At 41.6% G+C, this 27,841-nt stretch overlaps 2 protein-coding genes across 2 annotated transcripts; one reads left to right on the plus strand and one right to left on the minus strand.

Annotated features, from left to right (window-relative positions):
* The first annotated feature begins 280 nt into the window (after positions 1–280).
* tyr (tyrosinase) lies at positions 281–3,822 on the plus strand. The gene is made up of 5 exons (XM_062386757.1): positions 281–1,108; positions 1,614–1,830; positions 2,609–2,756; positions 3,268–3,449; positions 3,536–3,822. The coding sequence occupies exons 1-5, from the start codon at positions 281–283 to the stop codon at positions 3,781–3,783; spliced, it is 1,623 nt and encodes a 540-aa protein (XP_062242741.1). The 3' UTR covers positions 3,784–3,822.
* Positions 3,823–4,116: 294 nt separating this feature from the next.
* Positions 4,117–27,102, minus strand: LOC133952345 (NADPH oxidase 4). Its single transcript, XM_062386756.1, has 18 exons — positions 26,833–27,102; positions 26,389–26,484; positions 22,298–22,408; positions 21,865–21,949; positions 20,011–20,108; positions 19,663–19,690; positions 19,377–19,449; positions 16,744–16,824; positions 15,902–16,061; positions 14,497–14,661; positions 14,282–14,344; positions 13,541–13,601; positions 12,331–12,412; positions 10,643–10,762; positions 10,435–10,543; positions 9,904–9,972; positions 7,160–7,260; positions 4,117–7,067 (listed from the first exon to the last, which is right to left on the minus strand). Exons 1-18 carry the CDS (start codon positions 26,887–26,889, stop codon positions 6,947–6,949), a joined length of 1,680 nt encoding a protein of 559 aa, XP_062242740.1. The 5' UTR covers positions 26,890–27,102; the 3' UTR covers positions 4,117–6,946.
* Positions 27,103–27,841: the final 739 nt, after the last annotated feature.

The raw sequence follows: 27,841 nt of genomic DNA on the forward strand, positions 1-27,841 counted from the left end.
GAGGGCTGAGTGGAGGGGTAACAAGTTTAACAAAAAAATAGTTATAATTTATTGAAGTATTTAGTTAGTCAAAAACTAGTACATGGTAAAAAAAACTAAAACTAAATTGGTGGAAAGTGAATCCTGCTTACAGCCTAAAAACAAGAAGTAACCCTCCAGCACTGAATCGACTCCTCTGTGCTGTCTGTCTCTGTTAGAGAATCATATTCTCGTGTGTCCTCTCAACAGGAGATTATTTTTCTTGCTGCGGTTAAGACTGGAGTTGCTGTGATTTTTCATCATGAGGACTGTGTTTGTATCTGCACTCCTGCTGCAGCTCCTCGGGACGTCTTTCTGTCAGTTTCCTCGCCCGTGTGCCAACTCAGAGGGACTGCGGACCAAAGAGTGCTGCCCGGTGTGGGACGGTGATGGCTCAGCCTGCGGCGCCATGTCAGGCCGTGGTTTCTGCAACGATGTGCTGGTCTCAGATGAGCCCCATGGGCCCCAGTACCCGCACCGTGGGATTGACGACAGAGAACGTTGGCCTTTAGCCTTCTTTAACCGGACCTGTCACTGTGCTGGAAACTATGGTGGCTTCAACTGTGGAGAATGCAGGTTTGGTTACTGGGGTTCGAACTGTGCAGAGTACAGGGAATCGGTGCGCAGGAACATAATGACCATGTCGACTGCTGAGCAACAGAAGTTTGTCTCTTACCTGAACCTGGCTAAAAACACCGTCAGCCGAGACTATGTCATATCCACAGCAACACGAGCAGAGATGGGCGAGAACGGGGAGAATCCCATGTTCTCTGAAATCAACACCTACGACCTGTTTGTGTGGATGCACTACTACGTGTCCCGGGACGCTTTCCTGGGAGGGCCGGGGAACGTATGGACAGACATCGACTTTGCCCATGAATCTGCGGCCTTCCTGCCGTGGCACAGAGTTTTCCTGCTTCACTGGGAGAATGAGATCAGGAAGCTGACAGGAGATTTTAACTTCACCCTCCCGTACTGGGACTGGAGGGACGCCCAGTCCTGTGAGGTTTGCACCGATGCTCTGATGGGTGGACGCAGCTCCCTCACTCCCAACATCATCAGCCCCGGCTCTGTCTTCTCCTCATGGAAGGTGAGATCATTTAATTGTCTCTTTCTGACGCTGAGAGAAAACATACTGTACCTGTTTTGGTGGGAGCAAAATGTCCTTATTTGTTGTGACAATAAGAATTACTTTCCTCCTGATATAAACTATTGTTTTGTCTCTATGTCATCCTGCAGGTTTGTTGTCTTAAATCTCATTTTGTCTCTTAAACCAAGGAAATTACACAGAGACAGATTTATTAAGACAAATTGAGAATTATTGTGAGAATTTATCCTCAAGTGATCCAAACAGAGTCAAATGTGAGAGTGGAAATCCTACTCAAAGGCTTTGTCATATTTATTCTGAGTTATTTTGAATAAAACAGTGCATCTACGGTGTGTAACACTCTAGTATCTGTCTGAGGATTTCAGTTCCTCATGAATAAAAGTAAATATTCCTGTATGAGAGCCAATTGACTCAACGTCAAGTGTACAGGCACTTTAACGGAACCATCTGTCTTTCTCTCCCTGTGTGTGTGTTTGTCTGTGTGTAGGTGATCTGCACCCAGCCAGAGGAGTACAACAGTCGAGAAGCATTGTGTAACGGCACCGGGGAGGGCCCACTGTTGCGCAACCCCGGCAACCATGATAGGAGCCGCATCCCTCGACTCCCCACGAGAGCTGACGTTGATTTCACCGTGGGCCTCACTGAGTACGAGACGGGGACCATGGACCGGTTCTCCAACTTGAGCTTCAGAAACGTCCTGGAGGGTAGGAGTGGCAGACACACACACACACACACACACACACACACACTAAATTTGTCTTTCTGTCCTTTGTCCTCTGTCCAATTTGAATATTTCCCCTGAAAATTAGTCATTCAATAATCTTCGTTCATTAAAAAACATATATATTGGTGCTCAAGCGTGATTCAACTTTCCATTACAATCACACAGGGATTCTATTACAAACTAGAAAATAAGTTCTTGATGTTATTCAGCAGACAAGTAGTCTCATGTGTTGTCACCCACACTCAATTCGAAAAACTGATAATAGAAAAGTAGAAAAACGTCAATTATTTAAGTTATTTATTTGTGACCTTTTGAAAAGTTAAATTAAGTCTGAATATAATGAGTAGTGGAAATCTTAAAGTGCATGGTGAATGCCTTAGGAGATCTTGAAACTTCTTCTATTAGGAAACACTATGTTGAATATTAGGCAACAATCCCAACAATTATTGCTTGCACAGCCAGGGCCTTCAAACCAGTCAAAAGCTCAACACGTTCAAAATTTCCATTTTGGTGTGGTAGACAGCACCCATTCAACTAATGAAAAGCCACTCAGACGTTTCCATTCCCTCCCGAACTCATTCACAAAAATCTCTCCAAATATCCGGGTTCTTATCTCTATAATAACACCTCCACTCTGTTTTTCACTTTCAATTTCCTGTGTGTCCCCGTCCCATCCACCTTTCTACACCTCTTCCATTGTTACTCTTTCTCCTCTTTCTTACTCCCTGTTTTTTCTCTCTCCCTTTCTCTCCCTGCAGGCTTTGCCAGTCCAGAGACAGGCATGGCGTTACGGGGCCAGAGCACCATGCACAACGCCCTGCACGTCTTCATGAACGGCACCATGTCCTCGGTGCAGGGTTCAGCCAACGACCCAATATTCTTGCTGCACCACGCTTTCATTGATAGGTATGGGACTACACACACTTTCCTCTGAGGACACACAGGCACAGTGGACTCATTAGGGTTCTGAAAGTATGGTTATTTCTATTTAAAGATAAAGAGACTATTTGTGGTTAATGCTGAACAAAAAATACATTTGTCCAATAAATGAAAGAGGGAGGAAACAGGAAGTAGGAGAAAAAAGTAGGCACAACAAAACATGTATATGGGAAGTGTAGGAATGGTGTGACAGGAGGAATACTAGTAATAATATTTGTAAGTTTTAAGGAATATCATAAATAAGACATTGATGGTTATAAGTCATTCATTTTAATGGTTTTATTATAAAAAATGCACTCTTACCACTATAAAATGATTTTAAATCACTTGTTAAAATTCAGATATCAAACCCTACTGTTCTTATATTATCTACAACCCTTATATAATTACTCCGCTAGGTTTATCCTTATACGCTCCTCCCTCTTTTTCCTTTAATATCTCCGATCCTCTTTATCTCTCTGTTCCTCCTTCCATACAGTATCTTTGAACGCTGGCTCAGGACCCACATGCCTCTCCGGGCCAGTTACCCCTTCGCCAACGCCGCCATTGGACACAATGATGGCTACTACATGGTGCCTTTCATGCCTCTCTTTAGAAACGGAGAGTACTTCTTGTCCAACAAGGCTCTGGGATTCGAGTACGCCTATTTGCTGGACCCTGGTCAGTACAAAGCAACAAACATGTGCAGTGAATTTGTGTTTCTAAGATATTTATAGTAAAACGTTGTCTTGTCTGTCACACCACAGGACAGAGGTTTGTGCAGGAGTTCTTGACGCCCTACCTCGAGCAGGCCCAGCAGATCTGGCAGTGGCTCCTGGGGGCCGGGATCCTCGGGGCCCTCATCACCGCGGTCCTCGCTGCAGTGATTGCTGTCTCAAGGAGGAAGTGGAAGCGTAACCAGAGGAGGAAGAGGTTGTCAAGCTACGGAGAGAGACAGCCGCTACTGCAGAGCAGCTCAGAGGAAGGCTCGGCCTCATATCAGACTACTCTGTAACACACACACCATTAACAAACTGTTACGTGAATGAAAAAACTATTAGGGACACATGATTACATGAATCAAATCAAATGAATAAGATGAATCTTTGTTTTTTATTCCTGAGAATAAATCAATTTAGATTTTCCAATATAGGTTCAGAAGACTCTTTAAAGGCAGTTCACCAAAACCTCCAAAAAGAAAATATATCTCCCTCATAGTATTTGGCAGACAGCTGTGTGTGTGTGTGTGTGTGTGTGTGTGTGTGTGTCTGTTCTTGAGATATCCACTAATATATCTGCTCATCTGCCTTTGCACAATGGGGGTGAATTGAATGTAATTTGTGGTGGTCATAGCACATGTTAGGAAAACAATTTATTTTCCAAGGTTTCTTTTATTTTCTGTATGCAAAAGAGAAAGAAGAGAACAGAAGAGATCTCAACAAATGAATTTTTTTAAATTTGGGTGAACTGACCCGTTTGAGACAGGGAGCTAAATCTTTCAGAGGTCCCTGATATTTTATACATTCAGTACATATCACTGAAGAAACATCTCTGTGCGACACAAACTTACAAAGTGACAGACTTTCCGAGCCCTCGGGTGATCATTACCATAATGCAACACCTCAGCACACTGCACTGTGTGGGTGAAATACCTTGAGGGAATATTTATTGCCTGTCTACAGAGGCCACTCTGCAGCCAATGACAGCAGCTGAAGTAAAAAAAAAAAAAAAAAGTGATCTTATTCTGTCCTTGGCAACTTGACTTCCCTCATTGACCTGAGCAGGGACACATTTCTTGTGATTTATTGTATGTTACTGTAAATCATTGAGATTCAGTTGACAGTACAGCTGAACTGATACATATGTCCCTTGAAACCAGGTAATGTCTGCTGAAAGCAGTTGTTGAAGGCACATTATTTGTTGCTTCATACAGATAAAGTCTCGGTCACATGTACAAGAGGGTTTCAGTAATGAACCTTCATCTCCTGTTCATTTAGGGGCTGCATAAATGTTTGCCCCATGATATTTACATTCATGTATCTTTGACCAAGCCAAAAATCTGAGTCCGCCAAAACAATGTCACAAATGAGGCCTCCTGTTTCTGACACTAAAGATAAATATATTATTTAGAGAGTGAATAGAGGAATTGTGAATCAAACAATTAAAGCACTTCTGTTAATCTCTCTGGTTAGAAATGTGTTGGTTAGATATTCCAAGTACATCCATCCGTACAGATTTCCAAACTTTTATTCAGTTTATGTCTTTCGGTGCAAAATAATTAAAAAAAACTGACCAAACCAACAACATCCCACTCTTGTATGTTAGTACTGGTGCTAAAGAAGTGCAGCAGATGCTGTATCATGATAATGAAGATGAATCATGATTTGTACGTGGTGCATTAAAATCTGACTTGATCCAAGTTTCCTCGTGAATTTTTTGGCTTTGCAGAAATGTTCACTCTGTTGTTTTGTCAAACATCATGTTTTTAAATAAAAACTAGTTTTTTCCTTTCATTTAGTGATAGCTAGGTTAGCTAGATACTTAACAGTAAACTTTTTGTATTGTCAGAAGATCATTGTTTCTTAATAATATGCTTGTGACTCTTAATTTAATATTCGTAATAATAGCATAAACAGGATTAGCAGTAGTAATTAATTAACTATGTACAAATAATCAAATGTAATAAATAGAAAATCTTTTATTCAGGATTTGAGATTGTTCTTCAAAAAAACTGAAAATCCTGAAAATAGAGACACACTTTAACATCCAAAAACATTTTTATTTAAAATGTGGTGTATGGTAGCTAGTTAGTATTGACTCCTTTAACATAACAAGCTACTAAAACCTATTTGTAAAACTTTTTACATTTTTATCCATACTCCCTTTCGATGTGTGATACTCTTTTGTGGAAAAAAAGTCCTTTAGAGGATTTTTCACAAAATGTAAAACAAGTTTTAAGAAATATAAATAAATTCAAACAAAATAACTCACTGGCTTGAGGTGTAGTTGAGGTGTAGTTGAGGTGTAGTAAATATATACTGGTTTTATATTTTTTATTGCTTTTCCTATGTATGTTGTATTTATTGCGTTTTTATGTTTCTATGTTCATGTTCATTGTATGCACAAACAACCAGAGCAAATTCCTTGTAGGTGTAAACCTACTTGGCTATAAAATACTTCTGATTCTGATTCTGATAGTTGTTGTAGTTGCTTTTGTACAACAGCAAAACAAAAAGGATAAAACAAAGACTTTATCATGTGTCAGCTGTTTGTGCTTAGTTTCCACTTTTTTAATCTCAGACCCTGATTCACCAGTCGTATACTTGTCTCTGACTAAAACTACAAAACCTACTCCATGAGAGGGACACACACAGAACTCCAATATATTCTCAGAGCTTTTGTTATCACATGAATAACATGACAGGGTTTTCTATCCTAATTCAAGAATCTGTCATCAAACATACCTCTAAATATGTATCCTTATGGTCTCAGTTAGTAATGCCCAGCTTGTATGTGTATAAAAATGTTTCTCTATAGCCTGAGGTATTTGGTAAGTAGAGCTGCTTGGGAGCGAGTTGGTATTTTTAAGTGCAGGTTGAATGAGGTTGATCGTAAAACTAAATCCAGAACTAGTTTTCTGCATAATTGATTTGTCCTAGTGGTTCCACTCCTTTGGTTTTTTAATTATTTCTTTGGATAAAAAAAAGTTTTGTCTGGTCCCTGATGAACTCCATGTAGTCTGGGTGTGTTTGTTGACAAAGAATTGCAAGTGTGTTTTTCAGATTAGACTCCAACCTGAGTGAACAGATTTACTCCACAGTGGGTGCAATGGGGAAAAGATGAAATCCAGCAGCAGACGAAGAAAAACAGATCATCAGGAGCCGTTCTCTTCAGCTCGTCTCAGTGGTTTGATCGGATCAGGGGCTTGAGTAGAAGCCTGTGGATTGTCGGTCAGGGGTTAGCTGGCCTGCAGATGGTAAGGTCTTCTGCTCCCGGGCCTTAAGTAACCACGGGCAAGGAGACGAATGAAATATAAATACAGTCTTTTTTTCTTTTCTTGGACTTGTGCAACATTTTGACGTAACCATGATTGTCCAAAAGTTCTTCAGAAATCGTGTATATTTATAAATGTATAAAATCCATCCCAAAGTTTTTTTTTTTAATGTTCTGAAGTTCATTCAGCTGAATGACTCCTTGTTGAATTCAAAGATTGTTCCAGAGGATCGGCTTGAGTTACATAATTTGTGCAGAGTCCTGGAGATGCCCCTCGGTCCACAGCAGAAAACCCCCACTCGCTTACTGAAACCATGGAAGAAGACGGAAATGGTATGAGATGTTCACAACTTCTCACTTTGATACAAACAGATATTCCACGTTCTCACGCTACTCACTTCTTATTGGACCTCCCAATCTCATCAAACAGCAACTTCCACCTGGGTCGTCCAACCAGCATCCTGGAGGCGAGGGGGCGGTACTTCTCCTCAGACATACTCTGGGAAAAAAGAGGGGGGACATGAACAAATAAAAAATCCCTAAAACTATTGAATGAAATCAGTTCTAAATTAACAGTACATAACATTGTGGGATGAAAAACATTAATGCTTTCAGCAGATTTAACATCAGTGCCCCCCCCCCCCCCCCCCCGCCCAGAGAAGCACTGCTGACATCTTCTCTTGCTCTCCTCCGTGCTGCAGCAGCCTGTGCTCAGCACTTTATTAGCCATTGAACAATATCTGTGGTGCAAACAGCTGCTATCGAACCAAAGTCAATCCATAAATAAAATGACTGTGTGTGTCATTTGTGTTTCAGCCAAGTGAGCTACTGGTAGACTGAACTTACAAATGTGAAGAATTTACCTTAACACGCAGTAAGTCATTTTGTTCTGAATACTTAACCATTCTTATTTCCTTAATTATTACTTCAGCTTCCATCCTATAGTGTTTTCTGATTTACCAGAGCGTGAAGAGTTGGAGCCCTCCCCCTGATTTGTTACATGAAACATAAACATGGTGTAGGAGGAAGCCACACAGTGTTTAATGGGATTCTCTGGTGGTTCAGTTTGCTGTGATAAGCTGCACACTCATGACCGGCATGTGGTTTTACACTCTCATAAAGTAAGTAAAGAAAAAAAAAAGGAAAAAGGGAACATTCCTCCCCGTCGGGAGAACAAAAAAAGAACAAGAACAAAGTACCTATTTTACACATGTGATTAGTTTTCTCCAACAAAGGTCAGAGACTGTTTGACCAAAAACCAGAGGACTCAAGGGCAGAAATGTACGTCACAGTGTTTCTTTGCTTTTTATATTGAATGACATCGATCTCTGTGCTTCTCTGTTTCTGCTGCTCATATAAAGTAGTGTCAGCTTCTCTTAACACCACAAAGAACCGTAACAGTAAAGTGAACGTAAATTTATAAATAAAAGGAGGACACTTGCCAGTAATATTATTTCTTATAATATATGTATCTTTTATTACTTGCATGTTTTAAATTTTAGTTTTTTTAAAACTTATTATTTATTTTTTGGCATAAACTAATAAAGAAGAAGAGGATTATTTTATAAATCCAAATGAATGTGTACAGATAAAGTGTATTTTTGTCTTTTGGCCTCTTCCCCCTCCCCAAGACCCAGCAAAGTGACCAGGTGTGTATCACATAGTTTTATTTTCTCCCCAACAATGTTTACACTGTGCCCATATGTGTGTTATACTGTAGGTTTCAGTAAGTGACTATAGACAAAGTAAACATTATACTGCTTCTAAAGGAACCATTCATCTTTTCAGGAACCCACATTCTGAGACCTCCTCTGCCTCTCGTACCCCTGAGACACCACCACACAGTCACATGTTTCATAACTCTTATCTTAAGTACAGTGCTTATTCTCTCAGAAGGTCCTTCTGTTGTCTTTCTCAGACCAGCCTCTCGTACACCTGAGCCACCACACAGTAAGATGTTTTCATAACTCTTCTCTTAAACGCAGAATAAGTCTGGATAAGGACGGAGCTTCAATCTCTGGGGTCTATCATATCATCAAGCCAGGAAAAGATGTAGAAGTTATCAACACATGTGTTCCACAGACAGACAGAGATTTCTGGAAATATTAACTAGATAGATAGATATTCATTGTTTTTCATGTTCCCCAAAACCATGTCTTTAATGTAACATCCATCCTAGAATAGAGGCTAACAATGGAGCATATTCTGTTAAGTCCTGTATGTTATATGTTGCTTTTAAGGAAAGGACCTTGTTTCACTTGATTTATATCTTCATCTGAATAATAGGTCAAATTATTATGGTTATAATTCACTCTTGAATGCAACAGTGTGACAGTTTTGATTATAAATATGCTCTCAGGGCATTATTACATACTTTATTATACTCATATTCCATACTATACTTCCTCTATACGCTTTTCTATACATAAGAATGATTTATATATATTTCAGAGAAAAAAGATTGAGTTTATCCTGCCTGTAATTAGAAACTAATTCAGTGACATTAAAAGTACAATTCAGCACCAACAAAAGTTTTTGGGATTACAACAAAATTTGATTGAGTTTTAATGGTCCTAATATGTCGTCAAATATATGTGATCATGTCACCCCTGAATCTACAGTCCTGATTTAAAGACTAAACTCCAGAACAGAGTGACTCTCTCGGTCATATACTGCCCTCTTGTGGGAGAAGTTCTCACAGAGTGGAAAACAAAAGCCAGGTGAAGAGATGAACAGACAATGAAATATATTCATTCATCCATACATTCATCATCTATACCACATATCTTTGAAGGTCGCGCAGGCGGAGCTGGAGCTTATCAAAAGCTGACATTGTTCGAGAGGTGTGGTACAACCTGGAAAGGTCGCCAGCGTATCAGAGGACAAATTTACAGAGAAAAACAACCAGTCAAACCTACTGTCAATTTAGAATCTCCAATTTAATCTGACCCCAACTCTCATGTCTTTAGACTGTGAGGGGAAGTTGGAGTAGCTGGAGAAAAACCCTGCAGACATGGGGAGAACATCCCAGCTCCACACAGAAAGACTCCTGCAACCTTCTGGTTCTGATGCTACTGTCACTGTGTGTGTGTTTGTGTATCTGTGTGTGTGTTTGTGTTTGGGGGGTGTTATCCACACCTACCTGTAGACTGTCTGTCTGACTGACGTACAGTTTCAGATTAAAGTAGTCTGGTCTGTTTTCCCGCCAAAGCTTAACGACAAACACACACAAGGAAAGTTCAGTGTTTATTGGTGCCGATAGAACAGTTTTCTTAAAGATAAGATGTAAAATTACTAACAGCCGCAAGATGGGGATGAAACCAAAAAACACTGTCAATATTCCTCATTTTGCTAATATCATTCAATTTGTATTGTTTGATTTTTACACCTACATACATAAATACTAGCATGATAGGTATGATAGTAGCCCTATCAGCTGATGGCACGTTGACTATATTTACTGATAAACTAGCTTAACCTTATAATTTCTGAATAAACAGTAAGAAGGGAAGGCACCGACATTTGAAGCGCAGAGGCTCAAATCAAAAATTATTCAGACAGTGAGTGTTCTGGCCAAGTGCTGATTTCAAAGCAATACGTGCTTTACAAACACTGTCCAAACACTTTTACCTAGTGCAACATGTGGGCTATTGACTGCTGGGTTGATTCTGACCTTGTGATGAAGGGCACACAGCAGCTCAGCAAACCAGTAGAAGGACTGAAGCTCTCTGCAGACCCAAACAAAGTACAACCTCTGCAACCTGAAACCCTCCCAGCCGTCACTGAGTGTACACAGCACGGAGAAAAAAGGTTGAGACGTCAAATACCTGCTGCAAGTATTCGAGATTTTTCAGTATATGGTATTTTTGTTCGTAACTCACAGCAGAGCGTGCAGCACGCAGGCAAACGGCGTGACTCCGATTCCGCCAGCAACACAAACACTGACGTCGTAGTTGAACACTTCCTCTGATGGACTCCCAAATGGACCGTCCACGTAGAGCCTGAACACACAATGCGCACAAAAACCACAGAAGCAGCTTAGTCCACAAACTGGACAAATATGCAAACACATATTTATAGTTGCCCCCCCACCCCCCCCCAGGGTCATACATACACAGATAAACATCCTGCATTTGAGATCCCACAGTCTGTGTCTGTATGTGTGGTTGTGTCTGTGTCGATGTGTGTGTGTGTATAGACGATGCAATCCCCCAACACACACGAACAGCAATCGAATTTACAACAGCTGCTCAAACACTTCTCATAAAAACACACAAATACACAAAACCCACAGATGTCAAATAAATCTGACAATATGATGAAAATCCAAAGTGAGCCCCGAAAGTGTTTGGTGTCTGCAGCAGTTGCATCAGTGTAATCTTATGGGGCAACTACAACAGTCCATAAAATACCTGCTATAATCTCATGACACTTGGGGTGTTGCAGGAAGACAGACGTGGAAAACGTCAGTGCGACTGAGAGAGTTGGAGAGAGGAGTTTGGATTTTACAAAGAGAAACTATTATGGCTGAATCTTTTACTGGACAAAGTCACTGAAACTTTTTTACAGCGATGGCCGTCCCCTCTTGTTTTGAGCCGGAGTATACGGATGAAAAAAGGTCCTTCAAATTGAGGAGAGAGAAGAGGTCACACAAGACTTGAGAGTGAGATCTTCTAGTTGAATGAGACATTTATAATGTTAGCTAGGCTCTTAGCAAACAACAATTTAAGCCTTTTGTAAGCAGAAAAGTGACTTTAAGTAGAGATTTTATGGACCGTCGTGGTTGCCCCATAAGATTACATTGTAACCACTGTTGCCATTTGGCAGCTGCCAGTCGAGGCGATCTTGTGGACTGATTCCAAAAGTTATGTACCCTTCTCTGCCATAACATTCACAAACAAGGGGCCCTGGTTGAAAATACAAGAATTCCCCTTTAAGTGTTTCTTAATGTATAAAGTATTGTAATTTATATACTTAATGTTATAACAAATGTGTTTTACAGGTCTGTGAGTCTGAATTTTAATAAATGTCCACAGGAGGAGTTATATTGCTTGCAACTAAACCACAATGCATCTCAACCATCAATCCTGAAAATAATATAGTGCTATAAAAATAATTTATGCCACTGGGGGATTAAGGTATTACTGATTATCCTGGATGATAAAACTATATTTTGAAAGAAAAAATAAATAAATAAAAATAATAGTGGTGATTATTATAGTTATAAACAAAATATACATGTACAGAAGTTGCAGGATATCAGTAAAAGGAAATCAACCCATACTCTTCGAACTGTATTTGAGCCCAATTGTACACCTCGGCCCACCTAACAGAGGGAGCAGGGCTCTGGTTTACTTTCACAAAACCAAATCTCATCCTCACTGACCCTGCATCTCCCTCTCCTTATCTCCGTCTATCTCTCGCCCTCTCAAACACACAGCAGGAAGAGCACAGGGCCAGAGGTCAGGAGGTCAGTACCTCTGACCCATCTGTGATTCTGAGCTTTCATGAGAAATCACGTCAGCCACATCACTCACACAGACACAGACACAGACAGACAGAAATGTACTTGGGATATCGCCTCTGTTGCACCATGGGAAGGATCTCCAAGTCTACTCTCGGTTGAGGGAGCAGCAGCTGTGTGAACCGCTCTGAGGAGAGGAGAGAAGAGGAGAAGGAATAAATTCACTGGTCTTATCTATAGACGATAGATACACAGATGGACAACATGACAACTCCCCAAGTAGTAGTACAAACTACTATGGTAATTTAAGGCAGTTCTCTCCTATTTTTTTCTGGTATAAATGTATTTAAACAGTCATTTGATGCTATAAAAATGGGTGGAATTGTCTTGACTGACAGCTGACACTGATTTCTGGATTGTTGGAGGAAGACGTTTCGTCCGTCTTTTATAAAGTCATGGTCTTATTCCATAGAGCAAGTTTTATAAATATTGGAAGTATTATGTATAACACCACAACCATATACAGTATACTCGGGGGTATTTTCTGTACAGCCCAGTTCAGTGTTTTCCAACATTTCCTCGCTCCATGTTGTCATGACATAATAAGGGGCCAACAAAAACAAATTGAATTCCCTTCCTGTGCTTTGAAAGTGAGTGTGTGTGTGTGTGTGCGTGTGTGTGTGTGTGTGTGTGTGTGTGTGTGTGTGTGTGTGTGTGTGTGTGTGCACAGAAGCAAGTGGAAACGTTCTTGCATTAGTCTAAATCTCCCCAAGGGGCCACAACTTCCTTCCACAGCGGAGTCTTTCTCAGTCCTCTGCACATCAAGGCAACTGAGGCCGTCAGATCAAAAAGAGTGAAACAATGGTTACTTATTTGTTACATCATTGACTTCTCCTTTTCTCTGACATACTGTACGTGCATGTAAGTGCTGTTTTTTGTCTTTATTATTGATCGACTGAGTGCATGTTCCAACATGACAATAAAACTGTGGGAACCACGCTCACCTAGAGATAAAGACACACACAAACACACACAAAATGTGGTTTTCCGAAATGCATTCTCTACAGAGAGAAGAGGGAAGAAGAGGAGGACAAAACTAAATGACTGCCTTCCTTTCGACTCTTATGGAACAGTGAGAGTCTGCTTTTATATGTGCATTTCTGCCCATGTAAACCTATGTATGGGTGTGTGTGTGTATTGAGTGTGAGTGTGAGTGAGTGTGTGTGTATGTGTGTGTGTGTGTGTGTGTGTGTGTGTGTGTGTGTGTGTGTGTGTGTGTGTGAGGAGGGGGGAGCACGTGTTTGTGTGAACCCACCAGTCCAGTCTCCCAAGACTCGGAGATGGACGCCAAAGGTTTTCTTGTTCTCTGTGGGACACTGCGAGGAGTTAGAGAGCGGACAATGAGTCACAGCGAAACACAAACACGTGCACAATTCCAACCAGTAAAAGAGGCACACACGCATATACAAGTCTTTTCATTTCTTTTAATGACGTGCACACACACACACACACCGGTCACACACGCACACAGACAGACAGACAGAGCCTTCCTGTTGGCAGACGGCATTATTAGCCTCGGGGGTCTGTCTGCTCTCTGTCAGTGTGATTCTCTACCCTCCTCCTCAAAGCTCCATAACACACCAGGCGCAGGCAAGCACAAAGTATTTTTGTGTGTGTCGGTGTGTGTGTGTGTGACTTTTTGTGAGCGAGTGTGTGTGAGAATCCCTGTGTGCTGTCGAGGCAGAAAGTTGTTTCTTTATCTTCGGCTTCAGTCTCATACAATCTGGACTAAAATCTGCAAACATCAATAAACAATGTGAAACTGAATATTACTGGATGAGCCAGCTGTCAATCAAGTGTCTGTTGACAGTGGAGGGGGCAGTATGTTGAGACAAAGAACTGCATGTTCTTTGTCAGGGGGGTGGGGGGGGGGCGTTTAAGAAACTGTAAAAACATGTGAAAGTGTATGCGTGTGTGTGCTTGTGTGTGTGTACGTACATTGTATCATGAGTGAGGAATGTGTTGCAGCAAGTCGGTGAGTTCCATTAAGTCTTACCGTCGTTAGGGTGAAGGGATGGTTCTCAAATGAAGAGACGCCTGGACAGTTGAGAAGAATATACTGAATAAAAGAGAGAGATGGAGGGAGAGAAAGAGAGGAGAGGATTACGGACAAAACGGGAGGGGGAGATAAATAAAATAGGATGAAAGATTCAAGTACAACTTAGTTGACAAAAATCTGCTTGGAGATAAATCCTCTTCATGTCCTCTCACCTGTCCAGGACGAGCTATGAAGTTTTTCTTGAGCATCCGCAACTCAATGACATCACAGGGATGCCTGATGACTGTCACCACGGTAACGGGGTCACTGGCCCTGATGTAGCGGTAGAAACGCTCGGCACAGTAGAGACAGAGAGGACCGGACACCCACAGCCATGTCTGAACACACATGGTGACACAAGGCAGCCCTGATTAACACGCAAACTGCACTCACAACCTGAGACTGTCCACATCTTCTACATTGTTTGTTGCATCCAGAAATTACTGTGAATTGTGAATCAAGTGAGCTCTAGTGAACTGTTTCTATCTAAATAACAAGGGCGCTTTGAATCAAACATGGGCAGAGAGACATCCTGAAAATGACCAAAAACTATAAATGATTTTAAAAAGAACACACTACTACTACTAATACTATTACTAATACTACTACTACTACTACTACTACTACTACTACTACTACTACTACTACTACTACTACACAACATACATAGAACTTTAATTAGGGGAATAAAATATAAAAATAAATGAACATATATTCTGCATTGGGACATCTGCCAAGCCGGTTTGGTTTTAATCAGCATTTGTTTTTTATTTAGCAGGATTTCACGAAAATGACTAAGTACCCATTAAATGTTGGTGCGGATATGGAACTGAAAGCGGATCCAGGATTTTTTTCCCCATTTTTATAAAAATTGCATTTTTCAACATTATCCTGGATTTCTCAGAGAATAATTTATGGGTATTGATTTCAAATAACTTGACATGTTTAGGAAACAATTTTTTTAATGTTTTGGAGCAGCTCCAAATAAAAATCTTTGTGAAGTGAACCTAAATGAGGCTTCATAAGGGGACTGTTGAGCCTTGGTGGAGATATGTGCTCTACTGAGGGACATAAACTATGATACCGGTATGTGTGTGAAAGGCTCATATCGGCCGTATTCTGACCAGCAGACCGACATACCAGTCAGGCTCTACCTGAGACTCAATGCTAACTATCTCGCGCTCCATCTCTGTGTGTGGTGTTTGTTTCTGCAGTTACCTGCCGACTGCAGACTAATTGCTCACAGCTCCAGTAAAGCCTGGGAAGCACAACCGGGTATAAGGGGGATTTTATGGAACCAGGTCGTTGCTTAACAACCACGTGCAAACACATAATCACACATGCAGGAAGAAACGCACACAAACACAGGCCTTGATGTGGAGAGGATATCTGCTCCTCCCTAACAGCTCTGCACCTCTAATAAAGCCCTCCTGACACTTCTCAAACATGCAGCACACGTGTACCACACTTACACCCCCACTGCAGCGCAGACAACACTTCTTTCAGTCCAAACACTCACAAATATAAATGTTAATGCTAGGGTATACCTAATAGACGGCCACATACACAGACACACACCTGGGGGTAGTGAGGTTGGAAGTGAGCCTCCTCTCGGCATCTCCTCTCCTCATCTTCACCCTGCTGCAGCTCCTTGTCGTGCTGCTCTGTGATGCTCTGATTGGCTCGGAGGCAGCCAGGGGGGTGGGCCTCGATGTTGGTCTGATACTTGAGAGCTCCACTGCCGGAAAAATTGAAGTTGGACTTCAGTTGGTGTTAATTTTGTTATTTTACAGTTGCTTGTAACCAGCATTACCGCCAAGTAATCAGCCCATTCCAAACAGGGGGGTTTAGAACAAGGCTATGCGCCAATAGATTTAAACGTGCAGCTTCCTGTTAGCTAGTACAACTTATCCACATTGAATCTTTCTCACTACAGCACTGAAGCAACCAGACAGCCTTGTACAAGCAAACTCTGGTCCTATGGTTGATGGACTCTCAGCAAATGCGAGTTAAAGAGAAAAAAATCATAATGATTTCACACAAAAAAAGGCGAAGAACATTTCTTTGTTGAACAAGTGACATGAAGCGAATCATTGAAAGATTTTATGAAATGAAAAGTGTGAGAAAAACAAAAAGGATCCATGTATGGCTGCTGAGAAAAACATGAGTTGCAGCATGAGAGTTAGAGCTGTCTCCAGCTGTCAGTGGGAGTCGGATATCTGCTGACTTACAGGTGAAAATAAATTCTTATCTCATCCTCTGAAGATGGCGGGTGAGACGGGGACAAACTGGACCGACAATGCAGAAAAACCGGGCGACTCCTCCAGAGATACACCCCCCCCAACCACCACCACACACACACACACACACACAGAGATAGATTTAGTGCCGCCATCAGCAGACTGAGGCCCGAGACCTACCCGACCATGTGCACCATGAGGATGATGTAGAAGACAATGAAGAGGTTGTGTGTGTACCAGAAGATCTCATAGTTGGACACCCTGAGAAAATAAAATCACAAGATAAGAAAATATTACTCCCAAGTGAGACCAGGCATGTTTAAACAGAGATAATGAATTAATACAATGAGTCAATGAGGAATAAAATACTTGTCCAATAGACAAGATGGAGACAGACATACGAGAGAAACACAGACAGGACAAAAGAAGAAAGGTCAGAGTCTGTTCAGAAGCTCGGAGCCTGAGTAAGCAGGACACCAGAGGTCAATATTCAAGGGGTCATTACACACAATGACCCCCCCCCCATAAACACTACAAACACTGGACATCATCAGGACCTCTTTGGCCGCAGTTTCTTTCATGTTCGTTTTCTTTGAGTAGATCCTGTTCTCTGCAGGGCTGAGCAGCCTCATTCATGTTAAACCATCTAAAAGATGAATGTGAACATCCTGTTTGGTAGTTTTCTTAAACACCATTGATGTTAAGCCAAAAAATTGAGAGATTTCAAATTGAACTGGAACTGCACTCAAATTTGGTTTATACCAACCTATAAAAAAAATTTCAGAGAAAATAAACTGCCTTGCTTCTAAACCGCACCAATATAAAAAAAATAATTATGATCTTATCAAAGATTATTAATATATAGTCTATGGGTTGCATTACACATACTGGATGAAAAACGATCAAATCTAATAAATCCTCATTACGGCACAAACTCAGGAGGTGAACTTTGCTTTCAGCGATTTAGGATGAATGCGCTCAGCTGTGGAATAAATGTTTATTACCTACATTCCTGACCATTGTGCCACACTATTTGCCTTTTAAGGAAAGTGGGGAATGCAAGTGGCTAAACTAAATGAAAAGGCCACTGTGAGAATAGAAAGGCTGATCAAATTTAAGACTATATATACATTTTAACTTACTGTATGTTAAATTATTTTTGTCTTTTGTTAACAACCATATGCTTGAAGAAAATAATTATGAACCTTCAGAGATACTGTAAGTCACTACAGTGGAGGAGTTGTTAGTATTAGAAAGACTTGTGTGTGGACAAAGGACACTTCAAAATGCAAACAGGAGGAAGCAAGGATCAAACCACCGACCTTCTGGTTAGTGGACGGCCCTCTCTACCTCCTGAGGCACAGCTCACATCAGAATGTAATTAGTAATGATCAGGGTTCATACAAATTTTGAACAATGGATTTCCATGACTTTTCAACAACTTTAAACCAAATTTCCATGACCAACCATTTTGTGAAATCTTGGTGTATACATGAAAAAGTGACAACATTTATTATTTAAGCTATCAATGAGAATTTCAAAGCATACAGTATACCTTAAATTCTACAAATGGATGAGAGTTTGATTGAGGTCCTTGTCTGTGGTTGTCTTTTCCATTTGTAGCCAAGCATGGCAAAATCTACACTTCCCTGGCATAGTGCTTTATCCCGCCTGCTTCCCCACCGAACTTTTCAATTAGTATGAGAGCGTTGGCCTGCTTATATTTTTAGTGTATTTCTTTTAAAAGCATATGAATTAATTGAAACTCAGCGTAAATGAACGACATGAAAATATGAATATAATACAATTTCCAGGACTTCCCCAAAACTTTTGGGATTACATTTTTTCAAACACTTTTCCAGGCCTGGAAATAAACATTTAAACATTCATTTTTAACAAGTTTTTCATGACCGTAGGAACCCTGTATGATTTTAAAGTGTAAAACTGCATATGTTAATAACCCTGTGCACATTAATGTGTGTTAATATCAGGGGATCACTGGGACTTATTAGGAGGGTATTCCTCCGCTCTGCTGCAGCCATCATCCCACCTCCCCAGCCACTCACCCAAACTCTTATCTAAAGCCTTAAGTGGTCTGGAAAAGCCTCTTATCCTCTGTTCAATTACTGAGGGTCGCAAGGAGAGAGCACACACACACACACACACACACACACACACACACACATACAGAGAGACACTGGTTGACCCACCATGACCTGAGTAATGACAGAGCTGAGAGTGAAACACTTAGAGTGGATTTGCTCTGTAACAGAACGCAGTTAACATTCTCCTTATGGTGTCCATCTCTCATTCTTACACTGTATTCATCTCACAATCACAGAGGGTAGACAGGGTCACAGAGGGACAGAGACAAAGGCAGAGAAACATGTATTCAAGCTCAAGAGCTGTATTGAGACAACTCTTAACTTTCTCTGTATTTCGAGACCTGCAGCATTACACGCCTGTTTGTTAAGCTGTTTGCAGACAATGAAAATTGGATCCGGACATGTTCCAGAGTTTGCTTCACACATGTAGGTCAGGCGTGCTCGCAACAACACAAACACTTCTGGAATATTCTGACGATGGCTTTCTTAGGAAAAGTTCCAGAAAATGTCCAGAGCAACTGACACTGAAAATGTGCAGACCCTAGTGCATGTCTGAAAGCTACTTTATAACGGTCATGTGTAAAACACTGCTGCATGCAAACTCAATTCACCTCTGCTAACACGTCTGTGACACAACACAAAATAAACAAACAAAAATTCCCCTATGATCATCAAGATGGAGGATGGTTGTTAAGTTTGATGACCTACCGTACGCAGGAGGAAGAGGACATGAACATCAGGAAGAGGATGAGAACCAACAGGACGCCCGTGACTCCTGGGACTAAACACAATAAGCAAATTGGAGAGGAGTAAATTACCGGACCAGGACACATACATGTATTCATCTGCAACGGGAGATTTATCCATGCAGGTCACCCAATCTATTCTAACCATGAAAACAGCAAATAAAGAGGAGATATATAAAGACAGACAAAGAGAGGGGTATACTGTGTTAATTTATCAATGCTGTATAAGAGTGAGTCGTCTTTCTTACTTGTGGTCAAGAGGATCAGCTTGGGATCCTGGAGAGAGAAAGGAACAAAAGGGAGAGTTATTAGCGCAACCGTGGCAACTGTTGTGTGGGAGAGGAATGGGTCTGCAGGCCTCAATCCAACACATGACTTCGGCAGGTGAATTCATTTTGAATCCCCCCCCCCCGCTACTAAAGAGGGTATTAATCAGTGATTGACCAGATTGACTATAGTCTGAGAAATCTCATGGGAGACTACCCTCGCTCAAGAGACAATTTTTGTAGTTTGTGTATGTTTTCCTCTTGTGTTCAAAGGGTGTTACAACTAGAGTTCAATCTTGTAGCGTACAAACACGTGGCCATGCGCCTCACCTCTCCTCTGTGGCGAGCCAAATTGAGAGCAGGAAAGTCGTCCGAGTACCTCACACTGAAGTTCATGACGTTCACCAAGTGGGCGGACACGTGCACAACTGCAGGAGGGAGGAAAGGGTTGCACACAAAAAAAAGTGATCTGAAACACACACTTGAGTGCAGAGACGCCAGCAGGTAACACATCTCGGCTTCAAACAGACACGCACTCGATTGTTGAGGTCAAAATGAACCGCACGCAGAAACTCGTACAGACATTTCTTTGTCCATTCAGCAAATAGTCAGCAAAACACCCTCCTCACTCACTGACTCATGCACGCACATGTACACACACACACACACACACTTCCCTGACATCACAGGCTAACCACGCAGCCGTTCGACAGCTGATGGAATTACGGGCTGTAATCATGAGACACAAGGGTCCTTTTCTCTCCCTCACATCCTTTCTCACTCCCACTGCTTCCCACCCCTCTCTTCCCCTCCTTCTCGTTCTCTGTCTTCTCTCACTCCGGGCCTCACTCCCTTCTCCGCTAACTCCCTATCCTCATTGTCGTTCGTTGTCTCAGAACTTCAGTGCTCTGCAATCAGAACATGACAAAGATTCATGTATATATGTAAAGACTGTGTGTGTGCGATAAGTATGAACATTGTGGGGACCTACATCTGCAGTGTCATTACAGGGACCTGTCTTCATATGGGGACAGCAAGTGTTATGACATAAATCTTTACATTTTAAGGTGAAGACATGTTTTAACATATTTACGCAAGTAGCTGCTATGATTAAGGTTAGACTGTGTGTGTATGTGAGATGCTACTAATGAAAGCTGGATTAAGCTTGACATATGATATAATAGTGAAGAACAGATGTCAGCTCTTGCAGGTCTTATATTTCTATCGTTCTCTCAGCTGTGTGGCAGTGGCAGTCATTCCAGCCAGACCAAAATATCTCAACAACTATCGAGTGGATGTCCAGGAATTCTTTTTACAGACTAGTCATGGTCCCCAGATGTTTAACCTGCACCACCGTAAGCGTGACATTGGTTTTAAGTAAAATGTTTCTGTAACTATTAGATGAGCTGCCATGAAATTGAAAACATTTTTTTATAATGTTTATGGAAATGCAACAACAAATCACTGTGGTGCACCAGTGAAATCAATCAAATGTGACTCATCTGTGAGCGCTGTGACACTGACTTATTCTAATTCAGATGTCTCTGTCCAAAATAAAGACTTTTGAGCATGCACGAATTTTATTATGAAGGGAGGAAAACTATTTAAAAAAAAAGTTACATATTTTCTTACATCCCAGATCCCATCAGCCACCATAACAGTGGTACTGATTAACAGTTGGAGGACCAGAGCCCGACCCCTATACAATACTTGGAGCAGATCACTGCAGAGGAAAAGCACACAGCATGTTGTTGTACGTAGTTATCTTTAGAGCTGACTTCCCTTGCAGTTTATCTTTTTTCCTGAGAGTCGTGTAACTGTAAAAATATGATAAGAAGATATGAGCCAGGCTACTCCGGAGAAGAAATAACACGGCTGACAGACTTGATGAATAAAAAGAATAAGCGTGTAAACCGAGACACAGCAGACACGCAGCTGCGAGGAGCTCCCATGATGTCATGAGAGGATCATCTCAGGAACCACACACACACACAGCTTGACAGCAAAAACACACAAGAGCAACTGGAGGGACATCACAGCTGGTACCCCAGGAATGCTGAGCCAGCCTGGGTTCATTTAACCTCGGTAAAACACACACACACACACACACACACACACACACACACACACTATAAACACTGATACATAACTATGTAAGCTGCTCAGCTGCAGTGACAGTTTTACCAGAGAAGATGCAGATGGTGACTCCACAGGCCACATGAAAGGTTTTGCTCTTGTCCAGTAGTCTGCGCGTCTTTCTGCTCGATACCTGCACGAGCGTGTGTGTGTAACATTGACAATAGTTAAGCCATGCATTCATGGAAAACCAGAACACACAACTAATTTAATCAACTAACTTATCAACCCCCCCCATTCAAAATTCATCTAAACCAACATTAAAGTCACATCTAATTACACTTAATATATGAATATATTTTACCAAAGGAATATTTGACCTAAAAAGATGCAAAACAAGAAAACTCTTTATATAAAAAACAGTTAATTATTGTTAACTATATGAACTATTCATAAATTATTATGAAGTGATTTTTTACTTGACACAAAATTACATTAAATTATTCCTCTTTCATTTCATTCCATTCCATTATTTTCTTACCGTGTGTGTTCCTCTGACAAAGGTGAGCAGTGAGCGACACATGGGCAACAGCACCAGGCTGCAGTTCAGGTTCAGCACGGATGCAGACGCCCTGCTGATGCACAGACCGAGCTGGAGGACACACACAGATATAAACACACACATTGTTAGGCCGGGTGCTGCAATGGGACCTGATTCAGCAGATGTAAAGTGAGAAGGTTCTGGCAGATTAAGACACTTTTGAGCTGTCTCCCATTCAGATTAAGACTATTCAGTGTGAGCACCGAGGCCTCGAGGCATGACTTCCTGCTCCAGAGACTTTAAAAACTAAATCTTGGTTCTTCTCAGTGTGGAGAGCAAAGAACCAGTCCCCTTTAGGCTGCTCTGCGCTTGGGCCTTGCCTTTCAATACAAATAAATAGATTAATGAACGAAAGAGATTTTTGTGTGTTTTCTGTTTATTAAAGGTTAAGATCAGGAGGTGGCAGGCCTTTGCAGATGCACTTGATGGATGGATAAAAGGTGGAAAATGTATTTGAAGTCACATGGACGTGAAGTCGGCCCTGTGAACTGTATTCAGAAATCTAAAGCGACAGCTAAAACTAAAGCGTCTTCTTTTTTTGTTACGCAGGATGTTCTTTGGCATCTGCTTCACTCAGTACATTTATACACTTTCTTGGCAGCCTTTGTGTGCACCGCCGGTGCTGTCGCTTGTGATTACGCCTCAGGAAGTGAAACAAATAGTGGAAGATGAAGGTGTGTAGCTCAGAGGAACAGGGCGAGACAGACAGCTCATGTGTGAAGCTGTAGTCTGACCTTTTAAGGGATATTCCACCCAAAAGCAGCAAGTTTAAGTGGTGGTGAGCTCTAAGCGACGCAACACAATCCAAGAAGTTAGCAGAAAAATATTAATTACACGCACTGCTACCTCACAACCGGATAAGCAGCAGTTTGAAGTAATAACACAGCAAAATGACAATTGCCACAATCTAGCTGAAGCCTGGACAAAGGAGGGGAGACCACAAAACAGTTTATTTAAAGAAGTTAATTTGAATTTAAATTTAGCAATCAATTTACAACTCAAACCAATCGCTGTGGAACCTATGAGGGAGAGGGCAACTGGATGAATGACACCAGCTTATACAGTGCAGCTATAGCCCAAGTGAGGTGAATCTACCTGACGACCAAACTCCTCTAATCAGACGCCTCAAAGTGGTTTCATTACAAACCCTAGAATTTAATACACTTTAATTCACATTTAAAACTGTCATTCTACATGGAACAAGTCATTTTGTCTTTGTCCCAAAATGAGCCAAAACTTTGAAATGCTCTTCAGCTCATCCTTCCCTGGTACAAACCTACAAAGCCACAGGTTACTCTAGCTTGTCCAGATGTCAGCAACCATGGTGCATATTAAGCATATTAATGACTTAAGGAGTCGAGATTGCAGTGGCTATTATGTTTATAAATCCCTGGGAGGCCACCACTCCAACCATCAAAACAAAAACACACTACAAATTGGAAGGTCTGAATCCCAACGCGCACCAACAAAACCAAAAGAAAGGGACTTAACTGGAGTCGACCCAAACTCAGGCTAACTAATGTTCAAATAACTAATCTCAACTCTTCAAGCAGATCCAATTAATCCCTGCCGTGCAGTTAAACCCGGAGAGCTGAGGATGTGATCCCCTTCATACAGCTGTATGTACTTTCACTTTGAGAGAGAGAACCAACAAAGCCTGAAGACGGAACACTCCAGTAACCAAACGGACATGAGTGACCACAACTGACAAGATGACAACTAGGACAAATGAATAAGAAGAAAGACAAAGACCTGCTGCAGGGTCTCTGAAATGTATGGTGTGATGCACTGAAAAGTACAGAGCATGCAGGTCAAAGTTATAATCTACATATAGTGAGTCAAGGTTAACACCAGTTTTAAAGCATCTGATACATTTACACTTTAAAAACACAGACACATTCACTCTGCACGGCTTCACAAAGAAAAGCAGCTGATGGCAAAAGCCAAAAGGCAGGAGAGCTGATATCCTGCTTTCTTTACATTCCCAACACAACGCAGACACACACACACACACAAACTGAAACATACAGGTGAACAAAACAAGATGCTATTTGAAGTTAAATCTCCCTTCGGTAGAATTAAAGCTTTGATATATATCTCTGTCTAACATGTGTGCACATTCACACTCTCTCGCTCTCTCTAACACACACACACACACACACACACATAAACTTAAGCCCTCTGGCAAGGCATTCAGTTAAAGCCAGTGGCGTGCCCACACTTGCCCCTCTCTCCCCGGTGCCTCCCACTGTACAGGCAGTGCATGAATAGCTCACACATGGCGTTTGCAGCCTCATCTGATTTTGCCTCTAATTCATTGCTGCACAACTTGTTCCCTCTGTTTGACTCTCATACTGTCCTCCTCGTGGTTTAAAGCCGTTTAACAATACATAAACTCAAAGTACTGCAACATTCTCCATATTGTCTCCTACACCTGCTGAGTGGTATTTTTTTTAGAAGATACTTTTAAAAAGATCCCCACATTCCCGAAGCAATGTTAAGAAGACTGAGGACATCATTGTGCTAGATTAAGGCCCAAGGCAAGTATCTAATAATGAAGCCCCGGCCCGATCACAGTGATATCGGGTTACAGGGAAGAATTTAAATTGCTAACACATTAGATAAACTAAGGCCATTCAGTCGAGCGCATACTGTCAATCAAGCTGCACCCAATTTAACACACTCACTGATATCACTCCTTTAAACATGTATGTTATTTTTTCAGGATCAATGAATTCCCAGAGATAGAAACAAAAGTGTTGCAAAACCAACTCTCTCACAATGCTAGTGAAAGTGAACAGCAATTCCTGGATCTGCCTCCTGGATCTGGATCCACACCCAAATTTAATGGCTTCTTCTCTGGCCTATACCACAACCTTCCACCGAGTTTTTCTGGTGATCTGATCAGTACTTTTGGCATAATCCTGCTAACTAACAGACAAACACAGATGAATACAGTAGCCTCCTGGCAGCGGTATAGAAGGGTGCTCAGAGACTTCACACCTCCTATAATGTTAACGCCATGTTAATGATATTGAAAAGAATCCTGGATCCACCTGTTTATCTTGATCCACTGAAAAAGTGAATGGATCTTATGATCCCACTCCAAAACATTTCATGTAAACTGGCTCTGTAGTTTTTTTTGTAATCCTGTTTACAGAAAGCAAACTGTCTGATTGGACGGTGTTGTCAGTGTATTTCCTGTGTGCTGTGTATCCTAAGACAAGGAAGACTTTCTCTGCCACAAACACACACACAACACGAACTTGTGACAACAATTACACCAACGCTTATGTGGGTTACCAAGCATCAAATTCCTGACCTCATGTGTGAGTGTGTGTGTGTGAGCACCCAGGCTCATGTCACTATTAGCCGATCCAAGAGTCAGCACACACACACACACACACACAACCACACACATACACACACACCTAATTGCTGTCACAGAGTTTACAGTCATAACTCAGACTCATTAAAGTTGTGTTTGATGAATGACCATGCACCTCACATCTTGTTTCAGAGATATTCATGGTAATCTTTGAAGTTGGTGAAAACATAAAGGTTTTTCAAAATGTTTCAAACTGTGCTAACGGAAACCTTCAGTTGCTTTTTAGTTTGTCTGCAAAGCCACTAACAAACATTTGGAGTCACTGCTGTTTTTTTTTTCCTTATTTCTCTACTGCTTTGTTTAGTCTTGAAGACATTGAGACTTCAGTGTCATGGTTTTGATAAAGTTTCACATGGTGTGGTGCGTGAGTTCAGGTAACAAACAACAGATGTTACAACAGGCCTGAGTCAGATTGGACCGCACCTCACAACTCTGTGTTTCTGCTCTCACAAAGGTTGTAGCTCGATTTTAAAACTGGGTTATCTCTTTTGTGTCAAGCAGATAAAAAAGTGCCATGTGTTATTAGGAAAGCATTGTGTTGTGTTTCACTTTTGTCAGGATGCGACAGTGATTGGAAGTATTAGGACATATGAGGTGAATAACAGACGTTTTTAGGGCTGTGTGTTTGTGTGTCAGTTCTCACCCCGAGCATCTCGTACAGGTAGTGATACTGATGTCCAGTGGAATAGAGCAGGAAGGTCCTGAGGAACAGCCAGGTGTTTGCTGCCAACCACAGCATCTACACACAGACACAAACACACACAGAGAGAGAGAAAGAGAGAGAGAGAGAGAGAGAGAGAGAGAGAGAGATCCATTAGCAGCACAGCATGTACAGTCTAAACAGCAGCCATGCGTTCACTATCACTAAAAATGATCATAATTGTCAATTCTATAATATACTGTTTGCAATGTACGGATACACAATATTGAAATCATTAAACTTTCTATTGATCAAAAACTCAGATCATCAATTCAATTATTCAGTGATTTTTTTCAGTTTTCTTCAGAAAAAGTATTAAAAACCTTTGATCAGGTAAATTGAAAACTTTGAAAAGATTTGAAAACTATGGCCAAACTTTGTCCTCACCAGGATCAGATGCTTCCCTCCCTCGTTGGCGACCCAGCCCCGCAGCGACACAACCATGGTGCCCCCCGGCTCCGGGTCAGGCAGCTGCCCCGACTTCTCAGCCGAGCCTCGGTGTGTCAGAGAGACGAGGAGCCGTCCTCCCTCAGCTCCGTCTGTGTCCCTGTGTCTGTCCTCACGCCGGCCGGTGTGTGCGTCCTCCTCCTGGCCGCTCCTACTGATCCTCCGCTGCGGTCCGAGCTGAGCGCATTTTGACTTCTCATCTCCCAAAAATCAAACACGTCTGGGCGGCATCATCTCTGTCCGTCTCCGCCTCCTCCTCTCACCTCAGTCCGCTCCACATCCTCAGGCCTGCGGGTGGAAGTGTCCAGCACCGCCCCTCACATCCAGGCCGGAAACTTCCCTGCAGCCGTCAAAGATAAGAGACACACGGAGGAACGCTCCTGTCTGCCGCTAGAGGGAGCCACAGACTAACCCGTACCACTGAAGCGACCTGAAAGACGAAAGTTTGTGCCAACTGTACTTGTTACCAAATTTGATGGCCTACCACATAAGTGACCTAGAATCAAACATGGTAAAACTCTTTTGGCAAAGTTTCAACCCCAAGTGGCCCCAATTTGTTTTGTTTGCTATTTGGGAGACATCTGTCATTTTACAAGTGGGCCACCAGTCAACTGACGACACATTTAAATTCCCCATTTGTTCCCACAAACACACACAAAACACAAATTAAATGAAAAGGAACTAAATGCTGAAATCTTACAATGTTACAGAAAGTGATGATTCCAGATATCACCAATCTTGAACGTCTTCTTTCCTGATCCACCCAGCATCTTTCCTCAAAGTGTCATGGTAGGAACTTATATTAACACATTTGATAACCCTTAATTATGATTTGTATTTTTTTTATTTGGTAAACAATTTTATTTTCATACAGTGTGTAAAGTCCCGTGAGAGGTGAGGGAAAGGTTGACAAAACAGCTACCATTACAAATGGATTATGAATTGGTAG

Source organism: Platichthys flesus, chromosome 4 (genome assembly GCF_949316205.1).
Source record: "Platichthys flesus chromosome 4, fPlaFle2.1, whole genome shotgun sequence".
NCBI classification, from domain to species: Eukaryota; Metazoa; Chordata; class Actinopteri; order Pleuronectiformes; family Pleuronectidae; genus Platichthys; species Platichthys flesus.

Bases quoted from the DNA above. Each gene is read 5' to 3' on its own strand.
- tyr (XM_062386757.1), top strand. From the start codon at position 281: ATGAGGACTGTGTTTGTATCTGCACTCCTGCTGCAGCTCCTCGGGACG. The intron at 2,757-3,267 runs GTATGGGACTAC...CCTTCCATACAG, and splicing joins CACCACGCTTTCATTGATAG to TATCTTTGAACGCTGGCTCA. The intron at 3,450-3,535 runs GTCAGTACAAAG...GTCACACCACAG, and splicing joins CGCCTATTTGCTGGACCCTG to GACAGAGGTTTGTGCAGGAG.
- LOC133952345 (XM_062386756.1), bottom strand. From the start codon at position 26,889: ATGGTTGTGTCGCTGCGGGGCTGGGTCGCCAACGAGGGAGGGAAGCAT. The intron at 22,409-26,388 runs GTGAGAACTGAC...TGTGTCCTCCAG, and splicing joins ACCTGTACGAGATGCTCGGG to CTCGGTCTGTGCATCAGCAG. The intron at 16,825-19,376 runs GTAGGTCATCAA...TTATTTTCTCAG, and splicing joins TCCTCTTCCTCCTGCGTACG to GGTGTCCAACTATGAGATCT.